Genomic DNA, 22,155 nt, shown 5'->3' with positions numbered 1-22,155 from the left:
GCACCACAGCCCATCCTTTATCAGCTCATAATGGCAAAAGCATATTCCTTAAGAGTTGTAAGCTGTGCCATTAGCAACACTTGTATCAAGGTAGATTCCTGAATTCCATTTAATAATTCACTCCTTTTCTTGCATTTTCTTTAAACACTGCAATTTGTTAACAGTGTTTCAGAATGTGCTTGCATGAGGACAGAAAGGAACTGGCTCTTACAAGCAAAGCATATTTACTTGTTGCAAAAAAATCCCCAACCCTGTGAAAACCACTCAAAGGTGCTTGTATTGACTTGAATGTTTGGGAAATTGTGTCCATGCCCTGCATGCATCTGACCACCACCCCCTTCTGCCTTTAAAACTGTTGGTTATTTAAAAGATCCATTTTTTCTTGGAGCTTTAAAAAGTACTTTGCAGCCTTGAAAGACAGCCCAGTCCACTGAATTATTGTACAGGACAAGATCAGTTCTCAAAGTGTTGCTATCAAAAGCAAGGAGAGCTCCCCAAGGCTGGCTTTTGATTATTGATACAGCAGAGGGAAAAGTTTATTTAAATATAAAAAATAAAAATTTGCTGTTAAAAGGGTTCAGCAACTTACAAAGGCTTCTTTTTCTTTTTTTTTTTTTTTTCTTTTATTGTAGTTGTTTTTTGTGGGGTTTTTTGTTTGTTTGGTGGTTTTTTTGGTTAGTTTTTTGTTTTGGTTTGATTTTTTGTGTTTTTGTGGTTTCTAATGTGGGTGATTCCTTTACCACTTTAACCCTGAGAAAGGGCACCTAAACAAACAGCCTCTAAATGCAGGTCAGACCTGGGCTTTGTTTGCAGAGTGAGCTGCTGCATCCAGCAGGGAAGTTTTAAATCTTCAGGCTCATCAAACCACTCTGATCATCACCCTCCCAACAAAGCTCTGAGTCTTGGCTTTCAAAATGGGTCAATTTTGGGAGAGCTTTGGGCAAAGGAGGTGCTTCTCTTCCTCTACTCCTCTCTCATGAGACCTCACCTGGAACAGGGTCCAGCTTTGGGGTCCCCAGCACAGGAAGGATTTGGAGGTGTTGGGGTGAGTCCAGAGGAAGCAGGATGATGATGATGATCAGAGGGATGGAGCAGCTCTGCTGTGAGGAAAGGCTGGGAAAACTTGGATTGCTCAGCCTGGAGAAGATGAGGCTGCAGGGAGAACTTAGAACACCTTTCAGTGCCTAAAGGGACTCCATGAGATTTGGAGAGGGACTTTGAACAAGGGCCTGGAGCGACAGGGGAATGGCTTCAGACTGACAGAAGGAAGATTTTTGAGAGTTATTAGGAAGGAATTGTTCCCTGTGAGGGTGGTGGAGCACAGGTTGCCCAGGTTGCCCCTGGATCCCTGGAAGTGTTCAAGGCCAGGTTGGACAGGGCTTGGAGCAACCTGGGATAGAGGAAGGTGTCCCTGCCCATGGTAGGGGGATGGAACTGGATGGTCTTTAAAGTCCTTCCAGTCCAAACCATTCTGAGGTTCCAATCCCAGAGACACTTTACAAAATCCTGTTATATGGGATTTTCAGGAACCTGAAGGCCTCTTAAAATCCTGATCCTGCCTAGCTGATCCTCTGTTTTGTTGAGTAAATCACGCTGTGAACTCTGCCCTTTCTTATCTGTTCAGAAAAGCTGCATAATTTCTGTTTTGCTGGTTGCTGTGTTGGTGTTGCTGTAACTCCCCTCCTTTCTCCTCACCTTCCTACAACTTGCCTGTGTGAATCTGATGGTGGGCTGGGGAGGAGAGGAACAAGTAGCCATGGCCAAGAGTCACAGAATTAGGCTGGAAAAGACCTCTGGGATCATCAAGTCCAACCATTAGCTCTGCTCCACACTTTGCTCACCACCAAACCATATGTTGGATCCTAGAGCTCCCAACAATGAAACACTACCAAAATCAGCAACTGTCAGCAGCAAAACCAAGGAAAAAAATGTTTCTCTCCCACCACATTTTCTATTTCTTCTTCCCCCTGTGCAAGGGGAAGCTTTAGAGCAAATGTCTGCTGGTATAACTGGCACATATATCGAATCTCCTTAGTCTGGGCTGTTAAGTAAGTTTAATTAATTTACTAAGTTAATGTTCGAATGTTAGCAACAAAGCATCATTGCAATCAGCTGGGTAGCAGGAATTGGAACCCCTAAATGAGCTCATTTTTTCACAGTTGGAATTAGGGACCAGTTAGCCAGTTGTGTGGTTTTTCCAATTTCTCCCCTTGCCCTAGGGGAGTTGCAAGTTATTCATTCCCCATTGCTAAGTGTGAGTAAGATGGGGAGGGGGGAGACACAAACCAGCCCTACTCCTTGTAGGAGTCCATCTTTGCTCCCAACACTGCTGATTCCCTCCCTGTTGTCTGCACTTATCTGCCTGCCTTGGTCCTAGACTGGCATTTGTTCCTGTTTGTGATGGTTTTGGGGAAGGAAAAAAGCATCACTGAGAGATATTTACTGCATGTGTTTTCATCCTGAGTGTGTGCAGATAAAGGGGGGAAAAACAAATAAACAATAAAAGAATGGAAACAAAATTACCGAAATTTGCAAAGTTTGACAAATGGTGGCCAGGAGTTGCCACAAGCTAATGGCTTTCAATGATTAATAAGAGTAAAAATAATTGCATTTCATTAAGATTGATGACACCCCATTTAACCTCCCTTCTCGTTTCAGCCCTAAAGTGGAAAGAGATGAAGTTCTCATCTATAATAGCTCCTGTAACATTACCATGGAAACTGAGGCAGAGATGGAGTGTGAGGGAGCTAATCAGCCAATTACTGCCAAGATTACTGAGATATGGAAAAACTGGGGCCAGAACACTCAGGTATAATCAAATCTTTTTTACAGACTGATTCAAACAGCTTAAAATTAAATTTGTAATATTGTGTACATTTAAAGGGGGGCAAGAAAAAAAACAATTTAGGCTGAGCAGCAGCAATATATAATATTAAATGCTTTCCAACTTTGAATAGCAGTTCTAATGCAGCACAGCTGAATTAATGGTTAACTATGGCTAATCATGTATTTTATGAGACATAAATGAGCTTTACCTTATTTTCTGAGCAATCTATGTATTTTTAACACTATCTTCCTTTTTTTTTAATATAAATTCAATTTTCTTATGAAAGTGTTATTTTCTGTTGAGCAGAAATCTTAGCCATGAGGTACAGTTTTAGCTCTCTGGCAGAGACTTAGCATTCAGTGCAGCCTTGGTTATATTTGATTTTTGCTGCTTTTTAGTAGCTGAAGGAAAATGAGACAGTGTTCCCAGTGCTATCTGTGGGTATTGCAAGAAAAGAAGATACATGCCAAGAGTTCATGGCAAAAAGGCTATAATCCTGAACGAGCATAAATTTTAAGACTTGATAGGTAAAAATATCATTGCTAACCTGAAATGTCCTGTTAGAGTCCTCACAGTTTTGCAGAGGGGGTGTGCAGCCACCTGAAAGAAGAAATTTAGAGGGGTTGGATATTTGTTGAACACCAATTATCCCTTCTTCATTCTCCTTTCCTAAAGGGGCAGCTCCTGACATGTAGAGGAGATCTCCTGAATACAGGAATGTGTGAGTGGGGATAGTTACACACCTGACTTAGGGAAAAAAAATCAAATGCTATTTTTAATCTATTAAATAAACTTTTCAAACAATCTTTTAGCACAGTTTAGGAAAATGAAGTTCATTTGCTCAGCATCAATGTTAAGGCTACCACAGTAATTTTCAACTCTATCAGCAAAGAGATTTCCTGTGTTTAAGGACTTTAAATTTACTTTGCCATTCCAAAAAGTAGCTGCATTGTCCTGGCAGAGTAATTTTGGTGCATTTCTAGTGTTGAATTTCTAGTGTTGTATTTATTTTAAATATCTGATCTATTCTATATTTAGGAGTCTCTGAATACTTGCAAATCTACCTGACATTAATCTTACTATTGGAGTGGAGTATCTGAAATTACAATTCTTTGTTTCTGTTAAGCCTGTCCTTGGTTTGTGAAGGAATGTCAGATGTAGAATGTTTCTTATTAAGGTTCATTTGCTCATCAGCCTTGTTAGTTATAGTTAGTTATGTTAGCTAAGGAGAAATACAGCCCTCAAAAATTGCTGCTTGGTGACTGCAGGAGTGAAGAGAAGTGCCCAGGCAAGCATGAGATCAAATGGTAACTCCTCCTTACATTCCTATTTTCCTTCCCAAATGGGATAAGGGTATGTCTAGAGCCCCAGAGCCTGGGCTGCAGCACAGAGGGATATTCCCCTCTGCTGTCTCCGATCTGGGCTGTGTCACTGCTCCTGAAGCTTCAGTAATGGCAGGATGACAGCTTGTCTTGTGACTCAGGTGGGAGCAAGAGGAGGAAGAAGCTGTGAGGTTTGCTCCTGCTGTGGTTTTTCTGCTCAGAGTAGGGAAAACCAAGGAAGTCCTAAGTGTCCAGAATGAACAAATTCATTCAGAGCAGGATGAAAACAGCAGCACTTTAGATCTGGGATTTGCTGCTGCTTAATGAACCCAGTGGGCATTCAGAATCATTTTATCCCTCTTCCCAAAACTGGCTTGGGTGAGCAGAGGTGGATGGGTGGGGAGTTCAGATAAATGGCTTCAATTTTGGTCCCTTTCTGGCTGACAGCATCCCGTTAAGATTTACGAGCTGGTGCAGTGCATGCATGCTTCACTGTGGAGGTTTAAATCATGTCATGTGAACTGGCCTTACCTTTCCAGTGGAAAAAATGGTCCCCAGGTTCAGCACTAAGCAGTGAAATGCATTAATAGCACCACGTGCCTTAGGATAATGGTGCTATTAGCAGGCAGCACAACTCTGTGTACAAGTAATGGGGCTGCATCTTTTTATAATAACATCTGGCACTTCTCTTGCATGCTCGTGCAAGGATCTCAAAGCATTCTGTAAAAAAGGGGTGTGATGATCCTGTTCTCAGCACAGCTACACTGCTCAATGGTTTGTTTTCTGCTGCCAGCTGAAGGATGCCCAGGCAGGCCAGGAACTCAGCCCAGTTCTTGGGTGCTGTGGGAGGGTTGTTCAGAGCTGATTTGATGATGATGGTGGAGCAGGATTAGCTCCAGGATGGCATTGGAAGTAAAAATGTAGAAAGGCTGACAGAGGCTTATGGCATGGAATGAATGGGCACTGGCAAGAAGAGAGAACAGCCTTGGTTGAGAGCAGAAAATAATAAATAAATAAAATGTAAAATATCGGTTCTGGGAACTTGAGCCTGAGAGGTACAAATGGTGACATCACCAAACCTGCCAGAGTTCAAGCAACATTTGGACAATATTCCTAGGCACAGATTAGGGGTCTGGGCTGTTCTCTGCAGAGCCAGGAGCTGACCTTGATGATGCTTGTGGGTTTCTTGAAACTCAGGATACTCTATGATATGCCCATTATTCTATGACACAGTTTTTAGGGAATTTTTTCATCAGTTGTATTATTTAAACAACTGCATTTTCTGGTAGGTGCTGCAAAATCCATCACTCAGTTTTTGTCCTTTCAACTCTGGTCTCTCAGCTGTTGCTTGCATGAATCATAGAATCCTAAATGTAGGAAAAAAACCACCAGAAACATCAGGTGCATGGTTACAGCCAGGGATAGGCTCAAATCTGAAACTAGAGGACTCCCGGAATTTCATGGGGTTTCAAGGTACTACCTGGAGATCTGTGATTTTTACGGCAGACTTCATGAAATTTCAGTTCAATTTGGATTTTTCCCGATGTCTGGTCTGTGTCCTACCACCCCCCCCAGAGAATAATTTTTATTATTTTTGTTAGAAACTGATTTAAGATCTTGCTTCACTTTGTGTTTGAAGTATTTTGCCCTGTATGATTTAATTAGGTCACAAGAAATAAGCAGCAGGCCTCTGCCCCACTGTTGCATTCAGCATCATTAGTGTTTGTAACTTGCTCTGTTATTATCTAAGAAGAGTTGCACAATTATTTTTATTTCAGTATATAATGCAATTTAGCCTACTGAAAAGAGAGGGAGGGCAAAAAAAAACAACAACCCAGCACTGATTGTATATCCCACAGGACTTAATTAGTTCACAGCTTCAAGAATGCACTGGATAATGGGAAGACATGAATTAAATAATAAAAGGGAAAAGAAAAGTTCTAATGCTCACTCAGTACCTGTCCACCTCCACCTTGGCTGCATAATGAGACGTCAGCTCTGGTGACACTGATGAGATGTGCAAAACACCCCAAAAACACAAGGAGAGGATGCTCATGGGAGGGTTTGACCAGGCTGGGATAGCTCTGAACCCATTATGCTTAGTGAGCCTTCCCATTATTATTCCAGATCGCTGGACCAGACCTAATCATGATGCAAACATGCTGCTGGAGCAGCTCTTCCCTGCTTCCACTCCCCCTCCTCTGCTGGCCCACATGGCTGATGGAATATTTGGCAAAGGGCTGATACCACGTATTAAGTCAGCCCTAGGGAAGCTGAGCTGGTATCCCAGTGAATTCCCTGCAACCCAACTCTCAAGGGGTCATGTTGAGGGATAGGGGGTTAATAGAAAATAACTTGCCAGATAAAAATGCCATCATGGATTATGGCTCTGCCTGGGTGTGCTGAGCTGCCTTGGGTTTGTTTTTTTAACAGGTTTTGAGATTTAAGGGGTGGCTGAGAGTATCGAAGATCTGTGAATTCTTAGCTTGGTGACTGATACAGGGATAACTGTTTTGTTCACTTCTCATGAAAGAAAAGAATATAAACCCCCACAATGGCTGTGTCTGAGATATGTACAGCCACCTCAAAAATCCTTTCTGTTCAACTTCCACTTAATATAATCAGGACTAGATCTTCAAATCCCTTGGACTCCTCTGCAGATCTTAGAATCATTCCTCTCCTTCTTTTTTTAGCCTTTTTTCCCTACTTACCATCTCTCTTGATGCCGAAGTATTTGGAGGTGAGGGAAGCAATGGAATGGTTTCAGCTGGTGGAGATATTTGGTGATTTACAAATGTGGCAAAACCTAGGCAGCTTTCAGGGGGCATGGAAGGGTCTCTGTCAGCCCAGGGCACTCTGGGCATAAAGGATTGTTACTCACAGCAGGACTGATACAAGGTCATAGATTGGTTTGGGTTGGAAGGGACATTAAAGATCATCTCATTCCAATCCTCTGAACAACTCTTGAGCATGTTCTCCATCTGTGAGGGTCACAAGTTATGTGAAGTGGCTCTTTTCTTCTCATTTTCGAGCTGTCCTAATGTTGTGTGGATATTTGATGGGTAAATTTTTGGGAGTGAAGGGCTCATACTTGGCAGTCCATGAGGAAAACCACCACAGCAGGCTGAGGGTGGTTAGGCAGGGCAGGGATCTTAGAAGTCACAGAAGGGTTTGGGTTGCAATGGATCTTAAAAACATCATCTAGTCCCAATCCCCCTGCCATGGACTGAGACTCCTTCCTCTAAACCAGATTGCTCCAAGCCCCATCCAGCTTGGCCTTGAACACTGCCAGGAATGGGGAAGGAACAGAGCAGATTCCAGTTTGATATGGAATTTGTTTGGAGGGGAATAATAAAACAGCTGTTCTGATTAATTCTCTTCTCCCCTTGAAGAAGAACTGTGGTGCAATAGATATTTATTTCCTCTTTATCCATTTAGAGAGTACAAACCCAGAACACTTTATCTGGCCATGGGGATCACAACTTGCTGAGGTTTGGAAATAGTTTCATTGGATTTTTTAGCAAGTATCCTGATAGAACCTGACTTTATGCTGTCTTGGGCCATGAGTAGAGTTCCTGGGTCCTTTGCAACCAGCCAAAAATAGCCATGTCACACAGGATGGGATATCAGAAGTAGGACTAGCTGAAACTCTTCTACAGTATTTTGTGTGTATTTTCATAAATATCCACTTTTAACAGCCCAGCAAGCTGACCCTTGCATCTCCAAATTCCCTGTTTTCTTAACTTGATATCTTGGTCACAGTGTTATTTTCAGAAGGAGGTGAGGAGGGCAATAAAACCCACCAGACCCTCACAGAAATGAAGTGGAACAGTCCATAAAAACAAAACAAAACAAAACAAAAAAACTAATAAAAATCAAACCACAAAACCAGTCTTGGGGTGTGGAGGCTGCTGGAGCAGAGAGGTACCATCTGCAAGGTTGTTAAGTTGTAGAGAACCAAGATGGGCTCCCCAGTAACCACAGGCAATGTGAAGAGATAAATGGTTGACCCGAGCCCGTGTCAGGCAAGGATTGATGCCACTATCAGCCCCAGTGCCTTTGCAATGATTTTTTAAAAAATCTCTGATAGAGTGTGTTATCTAGTTACTGGCATGAGGGCAATGGCCTGGAGGCAGCAGGGAGGAGGGGGGGAGGAAGAAGGAAAGGAGGAGAGAGAGAAAGGAAAAAAAAAAGGTCATTCCAGGAGGACAATCTATGTTGGACTAAATGAGAAAATAAGGGCCTTGCTCTGGAAGGGAAATAAATAAATAAATATTAGGAAAAAGGGGCTCCTAGGAAAGGATAAGCAAAATTGCTTCTCTGTTTTCCTTTTTTTTTTTTTTTTAATTCTTTCTTTGTTTTTTTCTTTTTTTTTTTACCCTTCCTTTTAATGGGTTCAGCCTTGGGCTGCAATGGGAAATTTAGGACTTGGGCTTGTGGTGTGCTTTTATTTTCCTTTAACTTTTTGCTTCCTGATTTGAAGTTTAACTGTTTCCTTTCCTGCTGTCAGATGAAAAATGAACTTTCTTTTTTTTTCTCCCACATTGTGAAAAGCCTCTTCTTTTTATTTTCAGTCCCTCCATCTTTCTAATATCTCTGAGGAGATTACTTCCTGAATTGTAAGTGGCTTTCAGGGAGCACTCTTCTCCCCACTCTCATAGAGCTGCACTGAGAGATGCATTGGAATATCCAGGATATCCTAGGATGGAATGCCATAGCCCTCAGGATGGGATGCCAGTCCCTGTAATCCAAAGCACCTCAAAGCTTTTCCACATGCATTTAAACAAACCTGTGTGAAATCAGAACTGAACACTGCATAGTTTAATGGGAGCTGTTTTCCTTTCCCCACTTCCATTTATCCCTGCTCCCAAGCTTTAAGAGAAACAGATTTGGGGTGAAAAGCATCATTTTGGAAGTGCTGCTCCAGGGAACAGAAAGCCAATCTTTCCTTCCTGTACAAAAGGAAGGCTCCAGTACAGGTCAGGAGGGTGTGGGGAAGCTCCTGAGTGTCTGTGGGCTTGTGTCCTCTCCTCTTGCTCCCAGGTGCTTGCACAGAGTGTTGCTGCCACTTTTCTGTTTAATTATGACAAAAAACTCTAATTGACTCCTTCAGCAATTCAGGTTTTTGGAGGGGGATTGTCTGTATTTGGAACCATGGCTTGGTCTTGGGTTTGGTCTCACAGAATGGTTTGGGTTGGAAAGGTTCTTAAAGATGTAGATCCTTCCACCAGACTGGGAGTCTCAAAGCCCTGTTCCACCTGGCTTTGTCTCCTTGGGGGAAGGGGGTGGCAATTTTGGATGCCTGGGACTGTGTTGAGGCATCCAGCCTTGGGCTCTGGGTGAAACTGGAGGAAGCCTCGTGCCTTCTCCAGCTGCCCATCCTGAATTTAATGGGAAAAGGGCTGAGCAACCTAGAAACACACCTAGCCCAGGCTTGTTCTGCACTGGAGCATGGCTTAACATACCTGATGATGTTGTGTTGTAGTTGAGACAGAGACAACACAAAGCAACACACTCCATTTTCAGCAGGTTTCAAACTGATTTTATTATAGCATGCATGCTTTCTATACATTCTTACAAAACTCATAAGTTTTCACTTTATTCATTGATCATGAAAGACAAAGTGCTCATTGGAACAGGCATTTGCAGGTTTCTCTTATTTATCCTTCTTTCCTTCTTGGTTTCTATGTCAGCGACCTTGGTAGAAAATTTTCAGGGATAAACATGGATCCTCTTATCAAACTTCCCTCTGGCTCACAGAAGTCACTGTAAAACCTCTTGCACAGTCTTGTCCTTGTTGTGGTGTGATGTGGGATAAAGATGTGGCCTTTCAGCCCCTTGTGTCACTAACAGAGGACTCTGTCACCCTCTGACTGTGCCCTCTCCCCAGTCCCACCCAGAGCAGCACTGTGGGCTGGATGCCCCACAAGGTGTTTCTTGTGTACCAGAGGCATTGACTGACCTACGACCCCTTCCCAAATATTTCTGGGGTCTGGCTCAGCACCCAGCAAGGACTGGGCATGTGGGGCACCCTCTCCTGAAATTTGGGAGATTCCAGTGGCATAGTCTTGGCCAGAGTGGGATCATTGAAGGGATTCTTGATGTGGTTGGGACATGGATTTAGTTTTAAAGTTCTAAGTCTGGTGCCTGCCCTGTCCTCTGCCCATGAGGGCCAGATCAGGTGCCCCACCCCATCCACAAGAAGTGAGAGGAAATCTTGGATAAATCGTGTGGGAGTAGAACACAGTTTCTAAAAGTTTGATTTACTTATTAAAAAAAATAAAAATCAATCCTGAGAATAACAAAAGCCTGAAAATTTGGTCTTGTAGCAAACTACTGGTAGTGATGTAGACTCAATCATCTTGCATCATGATTTCTTCTGTGCACAGAGTTTAGAGTGAGGAATAGAGAAAGGACAAATAGTATTTGTTGCTCTGGGATTTTTTAAAGTTTGCTTTTTCCTGGTTTTGTTACTGTTGGTGCTATCACAACATTTAGCATAGACTAAAAATATGTATAGCTAGGAGAAAAAAGAAATTTTCAGTAGGGAGATTTCAGTTCAGAGAGCGTTTATTAATAACTTTAAAAAAAATTTGTTGTAGAAGGAGGGAAAACCAGAGCTCTTTGCCATGATGAATCTACTTGAGGCTTCCCCCTGTCTCTAAGGAAAGGGTTAATTTGCTGTGGTTGCCAGTAAAAGCAAGCTGTTTTCGTGATGAGCCTGTAATAGCCGGGTGATAGAGTGGCTTAACAACTGCTCACTAAATGCTGGGTACCACCCCCTGATTGGCAGCTCCCTAAGTGGAAGCCCCTCGCGTCCAATCTGTCCTCGTGAATTGCTGCAGAGCAAAGGATTTCATTAAGGGATTGCGAGGGCACCTCCTAAAAATCAGCAAATAATTACACTGGGGAGGAGAGGAGGGGACTGAGAGCTCTGTGGTCCCCGTGAAGAAAAGCAGACTGCCAGGGCAGGGAAGCATCAGGTGAAGTGAGTGCTATAAACACTTATGTTGGGTCTTCTCAGTAAAGCTCAGTTTAGCCCCTGTCTATGACTTAAACAAAATATTCCCGGTCAGCTCCCTGGGTGGTGGAGGGCTGGGAGCTGTTAGCTCATATTCAGTTAAATTTCAAATGTCAGAGCTCGTTAGTGGTGATTTTAGCCAAAGACAGTTTGTGAGGAGCTGGGTAAATTTGAACTTCCTCGAATAAAATTGAGGAAAGAGATTGCTGTTTTGCTTATTGATTTATTTTCCTGCTTTCACACATCTTCTCTGGGTCTGGGATTCTGATCAAGGGTCAGGCTCAGCTTCACCCACTCAGGGGTCACAGTGCTCACCTTTTCACATACACTCTCTTGCTCTTTCATTCTCAAATTCATCTTTATTTGCAGTTTTTCCTCCTTTCTTCATATGTGTTTGGTGAGTAGAAGATGCAATTTTTGCTTTCAGTTTTGAGGGGAGCTTTTCCCTGAGCTCACCAGTAAACCCAGGAGGGCAGGCACAGGAAGGCAGCACAGATAATTCTGTGGTAAGATATTTGTGTAAGGTATTTGGGAGAAATCCTTCCCTGTGAGGGTGAGGAGACCCTGGCACAGGTTCTTAGAGAAGCTTTGGCTACTCCATCCCTGGAAATGTTCAACACCAGATTGAATGGGGCTTGAAGCAACCTGGTCCAGTCAAAGGTGTCCTTTCCTCTGGCAGAGAGTTAGATCTAAATGGTCTTTAAGGCCCTTTCTTACCCAAACCAGTCTGTGATTGCATGATTCTCTGAAATAAATTGGCTCAGAAGAAGTTGGGCAGTCAGTGTTGTTCTGCAGTGACTTTTTGGGAGCCCCAATGGGGTGAGTCAGGGAATGGAGCCACTGAGCTAAAAATGTGGCTTCAAAGCTGAGATGGCCCAGACAGTGTTGCAGAAATTGAGTTTTTTCCGTGCTGAGAGGACTGCAGATGCTGGTCTCTGGCATGGCCCCAAGCCAGTGCTCAATTTCAGGTCTGGAGGAGGGAGTTTCTGGATTGTCAGGTACATGAAGGATTTGAGTACAGGTATCATGGGTAACAATTCTGGGTGGGTTTCTCCAGGTGGTGATAGCTGACATTTCCACTTTTATCTACATCCTCTTTTGTGTGTGTGCACTGGGATGGTATCCAACTGTCTCCAAAACTAAATTCACCCTTGGAATATTACTCAGCACACATCTGCATCCTTTAGCTTTTGTATGAATTCAAATACTGGGGTAAGGATGAGCCAGCAGGGACCCTTGGGTAGAAGGACCCTGGGTTTCATATCCTGCCAAATGATTTACAGGCAGACAAGTGTGGGAGGCAGAGAGTGAAGGCCATGGAGTGTATTATTGCAGGGGATCTGTATTCCCAACAAAGATGAGCTGTTACAGCCCTGTTACAGACAGAGGGATGTTTTTACAGCTCAAACAGCAGCAGTTTGTGCTTTCAACTCAAAGGCTCCTCAGTTCAGAGGGCAGTGTGTTGGTGGGGAGGTTCTCTCTCACGATAGGCTCTCATCTTGTCTGATTTGAATGAAGTTTGGGCTAAAATCTCCTGCAATGGCAAGAGCAGTTACTGTCCCATGACGTGTGTGATGCTCTCTTCAGTGGAGGAGTTCTTATTCCGGCCAAGTGGTTCAAAGTGCACTGAATTAACTTCAGCTGCCTTCTGGCTCCTGTTGTGGGGCTGTCTGCACCCCTGAAATTGTCTTTTGTGAGCTCAAACTACTGAAAAAAAATTAAAATTAAATAGAAGGAAGTGCTGTTCCATCAAGAATCAGTTCTAATTTTAGCTACATAAAATAAATGTATTAAAGTGTACATATCTGCTGCAGACATGTTCTCGTTTCAAAGGCGTCTTGTGGTGGGAGTGTTCTCCCCTCTTCGTGCAGCTCCTTGTGCAGTAGGGTGGGAGGCTTTATCTGGATTTATCAGAGTTAAAGAGACACCCCTGGCTGCAGGAAAAGGGCATGGATGTTCCCAGTGTTCTAAATGCCACTCAGTCCTCAGAACCCCATTAGGATCTGGCAAATTCAGCTTGGAGTGACAGGACAAAGGTGGCCTTTGCTGGGGTGTGACATTGTCCTTGCCCCCATAACATGGTGATCCCCTGCTGCTTCTGTGACCTTTTCTGTACCAGTCCCATCTTCACCTTTTTACCTTTGTGGCAGCTAAGTGTTTTTGATGATGACAATAAAGATACCACAAAGCACTTTTATTCTTGGTTGCCCCATCTGGGCTGCGCGTTTGATCCGAAGGGCCAGCGTTCCAGTCAGATTGCACTATCAGATGGAGCTGGCTCTATTTCCTGCATTATTCTTCCTGGCTGTACCACATTATGCAATTATGTTTGCATTTAAACCTGAGCACTTACCTGTAATGATGCTGTGGCTCAGTACACGATACATTAGAGCAGCAGATAATGCACACAGATAGGCTGAGGGCAGCATGTTGTTGATGTGCTAAAGCTAAACAGGACACTGAGTTTGAAAGAGGGCTCTGAAAGCTCGCAGCCTGGGGAGGAGCTGCTCCAAAAGCTCACATTGCTGAAATAACAGCTGTGCATGGTGAGATCCTCTACCTGAGGGCCAGGTGTGGGATTGTTTCCATTGCAGAAGTCAGACACCAGCACTGTTGGTTGTCACTACAGGACACGAAACAACACGGCGCGCACACACCGCTGCTCTCAAGGTGAAGAAAAGGGAAGTTTATTTTCTGACTCTAACATTAATAGTTTTTTTAAAAGTGACAGTGGATTGGAGGGTGAAAGTGCCACCTCTCCAATGATACTGGACAAACTAACAGTTTATCAAATTTCTCTTCTTTTATAAAAGAATGCAAAACAATAAGTTATTTACAGAAAGTGTGTGAGAAAGTTTGCTACAAGAATGTAAACATCAGAAGGCTTAGAAAATCTCAAAAAATCAGGTCGACAGTTGGTCACTGCCACAACTTCTGCAGGAGTAGGAAAGTCTTGGTGGCTGGTGGGAGTCCCAGTCCTGCATCCCTGTAGCACAATGTGAGATGAAATGATTCTTTCAAGATTTAAAGGAAGCTTAGAGGAAGGCTGGAGATGAACTTTTCACAAGGGCATGGAGTAATAGGACAAGGGGTAATTGCCTTAAGCTGAAAGTTGTTTTAGATTAGATATTGTGAAAAAAATTCTTTGCTAAAGGGTGGGGAGGCCCTGGCACAGGTTTCCCAGAGTATCTGTTTCTGCTCAATCCCTGGCAGTGTGCAAGGCCAAGTTGGACAGGGCTTGGAGCAACCTGGGATGGTGGAAGTTGTCCCTGCCCATGGCAAGGGGTGGAACAGGATGAGCTTTAAGGAACTTTCCAACTCAAACCTTTCCAATTTTATGATGAACCTTTGGGAAGTAACTGTGCCTCTGCTGCTGGCCAAGCCCTTTGCACCTCATTACACCTGCAGTCATCCCTGAGATGCAGTGATAATTATGAATGCTGCTGCTCTGCATTGGACCCTACCCTGGGTGGATGGTCATGCCCAGTAATAATCAATGGCCCTGACTCTTGTGCTGAGGAGATGTGGATGAAATTGAGGCAGAATCAACGTTTGTCCTTGGATTGTGGGTTTTTTTTTGCTGTCTGGTTGCTGTATTTTATGAATAGAACAGACCAAGCTGTAGCCTAAACACAGTTTGCCCTCTTCCAAGCACTTTTCAGTCTTTGCCTGGTAAATCACTCTGAACCCCCTGTAAGCAAACCAATGGAGATGGTTTGTGTATAAACTCACCTGTATTCCCAATGCTTCCATGGGAGGTGAGGGAAACTCCAAGGCTGGGTCCCACACCAGTCCTCTGACTTGGGACTCTTGCAAGGGGTTCCAAAACACAAGAACTTCCACCTCAAACTGAGGAAGAACTTCTTTACACTGAGGGTATCAGAACACTGGAACAGCTGCTCAGGGAGGGTGTGGAGTTCCCTCTCTATAGAAATCCCAATCCCACCTGGATGAATTCCTGTGTCACCTGCTCTGGGTGACCCTGCCTTGGCAAGGGGTAGGACTGGATGATCTCCAGAGGTGCCTTCCATCCCAAATATCTCTGTTATTCTGTTTATCTTCCTGCCTGATCGAAAAAAAACCACCATCAGCTCTCCCTGGCACTGTTGGGTGGATGAGCCTCACTCCTCCCACCTCATTTACTGTAGCACCCATTCAGAAATCCTGCTTGCTGACACATAAGGACATAATTTGGTTACTTTTCCTGCAGGTGGTCGGCAAATTGTTGAGCTAATCTTTGCATTTGCAATATTTGCTCTAAGATTAGTAAGTGTAACTCAAGCTCATTCAATTGAGAGACAATATTTGCACAGTGCAAAGGCTGACACAGTCACTAGGCTTGGTTATCCTGCTTGTGTAAACAACTTGATGCTGTAATTTTCTCATTACCATTAAATTGCTGTTTTTAATTTGTCTCAGAAGCCTCCATAGTTTGAGAAATGGCTGGTTTAGAGAGATGTGTAAATTATGTGTGCCCTTTAACAGTGCTCTGGAAAGGAAAACCCAGTTCTGTTGCATCTAAACTGGAAGGTTGCAATAAATTCCTCAATGTGTTTACACTGAGGATTTTCAGCAAGTTGGGCTTAAAACTCTGTACTAGGATAGTTTCCTCTATAGTAAATAATCAGTCTCTGAACATCATGCTGTAAATGAATATTGTAAAGATTCTTGTGAATTAACAAGGAGTTACAAGAAAATACACATTCTGTGAAACAAGGCTCTTCATGTGCTCCACATCAGTTCCTCTGCTTTCCAGGGCACTTTCTTTAATATATGAAATTGAGATTTCTGATTTTAGGCTCATCCTCCCACCATGACCCTGAGAGACCTAAGAACAGCACTTTGGGAAGGTCCCTGTCTTTTACCACACTCACATGAGAACAGAGTTCTCATGGTTTGTTTAACTATGAAGTGTATTAATACTGTTCATATCCTTGCATTATTTGGTATTTTACATTGAATTTGGGTGAGATTCATTACATGTGTGTGTGTGCAAAGATGGCTCATCTATACCTGGGATATACCCCCTGACAACAGTGATGTCTTTTCAGTATCCTCTCTATAAAAGCACCATTAGATTTAACTAATCCTCTGTGTCCTTAATTAAATACTTCTGGAGCAAGGAGCCTTACCTTCTGTGCTTCAAAATTGCAGTGATTACTCCCCTGCTGAATAAACCTTTTTTTTTTTTTTTGTGGTTGTTTTTTAAGTGGCTCTGCTGGTTTTGTTTGGGATTATTATTTTTTTAAACAGGAATTAAGCTGTTTCTCATGCCATAGTCCAGTTGCAAACTGGCTTGAGACTGACTTGTACCATGGCCTCTGACCTCCAAAACTGCCCACTCATTTTTTTCCTGAGCTAATCAGCTCGATGAACTATTTACAGTTGGCTTTTGGGTCTTCTCACTGCTTCTGCGGCTGCCCCTGTCTGAGTAATTAATGATGCTGTGGCTTGTTTATGGTCTTGAGTTACTAATGCTCTTGGCTGCAAATGCATTTTTACCTCTGGGACGTGGTAGTTTCCTGGTTCTAGTCCCACCTCACCAGCCCAGGTCAATTTTTTGTGTGTAAACAGATTTATCCTCTAATAGTTTGGGAGACACTAGAGTCATTCATCAGTCCCATAGAGAACATGCCCAGCCAGATTCTTCCCTTGTTGTGCCTGTGCAACTCAGCAGAAGTCAGAAAGATTTCTGCAGGACAGCTAAAATTAAAAGAAATAGGAAAAAGAGAAAAAAAATCCTTTCTTTTTAACTCAGGGTACAAGCAGACTCAGTTAAAAACAAAGAAATTGGATAGTGCAGCACATATCCAGCCATGAACCCAGCTCTGATCCTTGCTGTATCAATGCTTTGGGAGTAATTAAAGAGGGACCTGGTGGGATAATCCCACCTGCATTTTAAAGCTGGACTAGTGGGTAAAGTGAAGTTACACAGCAGCAGATGATGCAGACAGTGATAAAAATATCAGCTTGTGGCCTTGGAAATGGTTTGTTGGGTTGTGTTCCAGGCTTGTCCTGTCCCAGGCAGTCATGTCAAGAATGCTAATTCATAAGGGAAAACAGAGCTTGCCTCTGGAAAGCTGTTCCAGTCTCTCCATGCAGGTGTATTCAGAAGGATTCTGCTCATTTCCATGCTTGGTTTATTCACAGCAACAGTTCCTTCCAGGCTTCTTGGGGATAATATTGTCTTTTGGCATAAATGATTAATTTTTTCACAGCATACAGTTCTCTAGATATTTTGCTTTCTCCTTTTTTTCTTTTTTTTTTGTGTTTTTTTTTTGTTGTTGTTTTGTTTTTTGTTTTTTTTTTAATTTGTTTGTTTGTTTTTTGAATGTGTCTAAAGCTACTTCCTTAGTGATTTGTGATTTGAGCGCAACAATTTCTGCCATTTTTGGAAGCATTTAGTTCACAAACCAGAAGAAGATGGTCCCATTATCTCTCTACCTTTGTTGCCCAGTTTGGTTACCAGTGTCTGCTCAGGTTACCCATGGATGGGATTTTTGGGATGTCCTTAGCAGGGCCGGGAGTTGGACTCAATGATCCTTGTGGGACCCTTCCAACTCTGGATATTCCATGATTCTCTGAAATGGAAGTGATAAAGATGAATGTGATGCTTTCACTGGGAGGATAGAAGAGATTTTCCATTTCAAACTTTTCCAGGGGTTCTCCTCTCTCTCTTACTTTCTTCTCTCTCAGATCCAGCTTGGAAATGTCTCAGTCAATGCAAATTTGGAGCACTGTAGTGATGTGCACATGAATAAATGTCCCTTATCGTGTTGCTGAGCACATTTTAGGATCCACTACACTTCTTTGGCACTCTGATTTCCTAAGAACTTAGTGCAGGCAACTTAAATATTTGAGGGCAGCTTCTCTGGAATTGCTAGATGCATGTGCAAGAGAAACACTACAAATACTGGTAATTCTTAATCTCTGGTTTGTCTCCTTTTTTTTTTTTTTTTTTTTTTTGTGTAAAAATTGGCCCTTTTGGAATGGGCAGGGCAGGGTTTGCCTAAAGAAGTGTTCCCAGTGTGCTGGTTTGCAGCTCTTCCTGGTTGGTGTTTGCACCTGTAATGAGCATTAGGTGGTACCTTCTGTCTTGAGACTTCTTGGAGAGGCCTTGGGGAATTCAGCCTTAAAAATCATAGAATAATTTATGTTGGAATAGAATAATTTAGATTGGAAAAGATTTCCAAAATCATGAGGTCCAACCATTCCCCCTGCACTGCTGGGCCACCACCAAGCCATGTCCCCAAGAGCCACATTTATTTGTTTTCTGAACACTTCTAGGGATGATGATCCCACCACTTCCCTGATCTGACTGTTCCTTGACCATCTTCAGTCTGGCAATTTATTGATTGCATAGCACAAACACTTAAATTCTACTAATTTTTTGGAAGTCAAAATCCATATATTTGTCCACAAAATGAGGCATTGTGCTTTGCTCTTAGTAGAGAGAATATTTTTTCTTTAGCTTTATACTTGTTTTTGCACAGTGTATTTTCTGTTCTCTTTGGGATGGCCCCATTCCATCTTTCCCGCAAAACTGTGTATATGCCTTCATTCTCTCAGTGAGCAAAATTCTTATACACTACAGGGAATGAAAAGACAATTGCAAAACTCCTCTGGTTTTAGTTTATATAGAAAAAGCATTTTCTTTTATACTGAGTGCTGAAGTGCAGGCAGGAGGCTTCTTAAAGAACAGAATGAATGAGAATCCTGAAATTGTCTCGGGGATGCTGTTACACAGAGGAACACCTCCCCATGCCAATTGAAATTCCACAGCTTTACAGTTGTGGTGAGTATTTTCAGTTAATTTGGCAAAGGGTTAGAGGTGTGACAGGCAGGAGAGGCAGGGAATGATGCCAAGAGACAGGTTCAGCTTCTTTGGGCACTGGGCAGCATTTTGCTTGTTAATTCTACTGACTGTAGCAAATAACTTGCATTTGCATCCCTTTCAAGTATGTGTAGGAGGGAGGAGCCTGCACCAATTTGTCTGGTTTAATTATAGATGTTCTACCCACCTTCCTAATTGCTCCTTCATTAAGAAGTAGCTTGTTTCTTTTTTTCCCTAGGAGCTAAAGATAATAAACTTTTGTTTGTTTCTGTAAATATTTTTTTCTGCCCTTGAGGAGATAATTATTTCTATTGTTGCATGAAGATGGTGGCCAATACAGGAGGAATAATTAGAGCAGATGGCTGAAAATACTTCCCTTGTAAAAGACATCTAGTATAATAAAATACCTCCCCTTACTCTTTTGTCTCCTCCAAATATACGTTTTTCTTTCCTTCAGGTGGATGGGAGTTGGGTGAGGGGGTGTAAATCTTTTCCTGATGTATTAAACTGAGGAGCTGTTAAGAGTTCACAGCCTGGAAAGTGAGCTCCCCTGCATCCATCACTGAAATTAAAGTGTTTTCAAATGTGGTGTGGAGTCCTGGGTGTGTGGCGTGGGGAAATGTGCGCTGCACTCCATCACTGGGAACGTTAACCTTGTCTCTCCGTGCTGACTGAGGACAGGAACACTTGCTCTCTGTACTTGCTGGTTAAATGGCAATCTGTCAGCACCAGGCTGCTCTCCTGGGTGTCAATCTCTGATGTGTGGGCAGCATTCCAAACTTTTGTTCATTCGTGGATGCGCTCCCTGGGACAGGGGAAACTTCCTCCTGCCAAAGATTGGAGGAACCACACTGTGCTTTGTGTCCCATCAGCTGGGGCTGGGGGAAAGGATAAAACTGCCCTGCTGGGGCTGGAGCTGCTGGGAAAGCCCTCCTGCTTTCAGGTTTCTCCTTCTGGCCACGTCACAGGTGGAACCCACAGCCTGGAATCGTGGAATGGTTTGGGTTGGGAGTGACATCAAAGAACATATTCTTTCAAAACCCCTGCCATGGGCAGGGACACCTGCCACTATCCCTGATTTCTCCAAGCCCTGTTCAGCCTTGCCTTGGACAATTCCAGGGATGGAGCAGCCACAGATCCTCTGGATAACCTGTGCCAGAGTAAAGAATTTCTCCTTATATCTAGGGAAGAAGGGAGAATAGTGAGCACAGCAGGAAGCAGGGTCTGTGTTTAACTAAATCACTGCTTCTTGGTTTTGTTTTAAAATTCATTTTCTGATGAGAGGATGAAAGCTCTTATCTTTGTGCCTTTAATTGTTACTTTAGTCCTTTTTTGAGACTGCACTGTAAACAAATCCCACTTAACTAAGGGAATTGTAAAGTTATCCCAAAGTGTGATCAAATGATCTATTCTGTATCTAAACCGGACTTCCTCAACCCTTTAAAAGCCCAAACCTTGCATTTTGGTATTGTTCTCTTTTGTGAATTTTTTACCAGCCTGGGTGGGAATTTAAGTTTTTCACTGTTATTTGTTCAGTTGTTGCAGTCACTGCTGCTGTTTCTGAGCCCTGGCAGTCACAGGCACAAGCTGACAAACTGATCCTGATATGTGTCCCCAAAGGCTGACAGAAAGGCAACCCCAGCCTGGCTGACAACAGCAGCAGCTAAAAAACATAAAATGGAAAGAAATCTGCCTGGAAAATGAAAAAAAAGAAGGTGCAGTAGGCAGGAAAGGGGGTAAGGTGCTGAATTGCAAAGAGATTGTGTGTCTTTTATTGTATGCTACAAAAATGTTACATAGTTCATTAGTTATTTTGAAGATATGATTGGGAAGGAGTTGATACCTCCCCAAAATTAACCTGTGTTATAACAAGCTATGGGCCTGCTACCCAAGGTTTGGGCTTGATTTGAATTGTGCACAGAATCCCAGAATATTCTGAGTTGGAAAGGACCTGCAGGGATCATTGAGTACAACTCCTGGCCCTCAAAGGCTCACAGGACACCCCAAAAATCCCATCATGTGCCTGAGAGGTTTCTCCCAATGCTTCTGAGCTCCATCCACCTTGGGGCTCTGATCTGGGGAACCTGTTCTAGTGCCCAAAAAAATCTTTCCCTAGAAAATAAAATTTCCTTTGTGCATGACACATTCCAAATGGATCTCAGAGCTGGAAAGCATTTGCAGGATTCTATTCATTGAATTTTCAGGTCAGATCCCTTCTGAGCTCCTTCTGCTCTTTGATGCCCCAGCAAGAACAACTGGGATTTCTTAGGGTTTCCCAATGCTGATGATTTCCCACCCATAGGAGGTTTCTGTCCATATTTTGCAGGTTTGGCTCCCTACTGTGTTAATGCCATCTGCTGTGCTGGATTCAAAATGTGAAATGTTGCCAGAGTGGGTTTCCTATGGATGTGTGATGTGGGGGCACATCCTGCAACAGTTTGGGGGGTGATTTTACCTGTTCAGTTCAGGTTATAATTGTTTCTTTAACTTATTACATTGTATAAAGCATACAGCCAGAAGAGACTCATGCCCCAATTTATCTACTGATTGTCACAAACCCTGCAGGGTTGCAGCATCTTTGTTGTCTTGCTTCTCCTGTTAAACCTCGTTGAAATTGGCCACGTTCAGATGCGAGCTCTGACAGTGACACAGATGGCTGCAGAGATGTTGTGGTCTCACAAGCTCTGTTTCCTCCCAATCATCTTTCCAGCTCTGGTGCACACTGAAGCCAGAGTGTGGAGCTGCCACCCCAGTGCAGCAGCTGCTGCCAGCCAGCTCCAGCTTCACAGCTCAGGGTTTGTTTTATGCCAGCTCCTCTTTCTCCCATCCTGATTTTCCAGCTCCCTGCCATTTTTCCCGGATCTGGAAAAAGCACAGGAGGAGAATGCCCAGCACCAGTGGCTGACACACAGCTTTCCCTGGCTCTGCAGGTTCCTTCTGGTTCATTCACCAAGCCCACGTGGGGTGGGCACTCAGCCACAACCCTGGCACCTGCAGCTGCTGCTGCTCTTCAGGCTGAGAAGTATTTCCATTAAACACCAGAGGTCAAATACAGGGTGCCAGGCAGGGGAAAAAATAGAAAAAGATAGAGTTTTGCTTGTCTGAAAAAAAATTAGTGAGAAGGATGTTGTGACTCTGTCACCAGCCCTGC

At 43.2% G+C, this 22,155-nt stretch overlaps 1 protein-coding gene across 1 annotated transcript in view; it reads left to right on the top strand.

Moving 5' to 3' along the window:
- Positions 1 to 22,155, top strand: part of PKHD1 (PKHD1 ciliary IPT domain containing fibrocystin/polyductin) — a 235,758-nt gene that overhangs the window by 52,684 nt on the left and 160,919 nt on the right. Inside the window, exon 34 of the mRNA XM_066545943.1 lies at positions 2,659 to 2,809. Coding sequence (XP_066402040.1) covers positions 2,659 to 2,809 — 151 coding nt within the window. The remainder of the gene's footprint in view (positions 1 to 2,658; positions 2,810 to 22,155) is intronic.

This window comes from Molothrus aeneus, chromosome 3 (assembly GCF_037042795.1).
Source record: "Molothrus aeneus isolate 106 chromosome 3, BPBGC_Maene_1.0, whole genome shotgun sequence".
Lineage (NCBI taxonomy): Eukaryota > Metazoa > Chordata > Aves > Passeriformes > Icteridae > Molothrus > Molothrus aeneus.
This window is presented reverse-complemented; position numbering and strand designations above follow the sequence as displayed.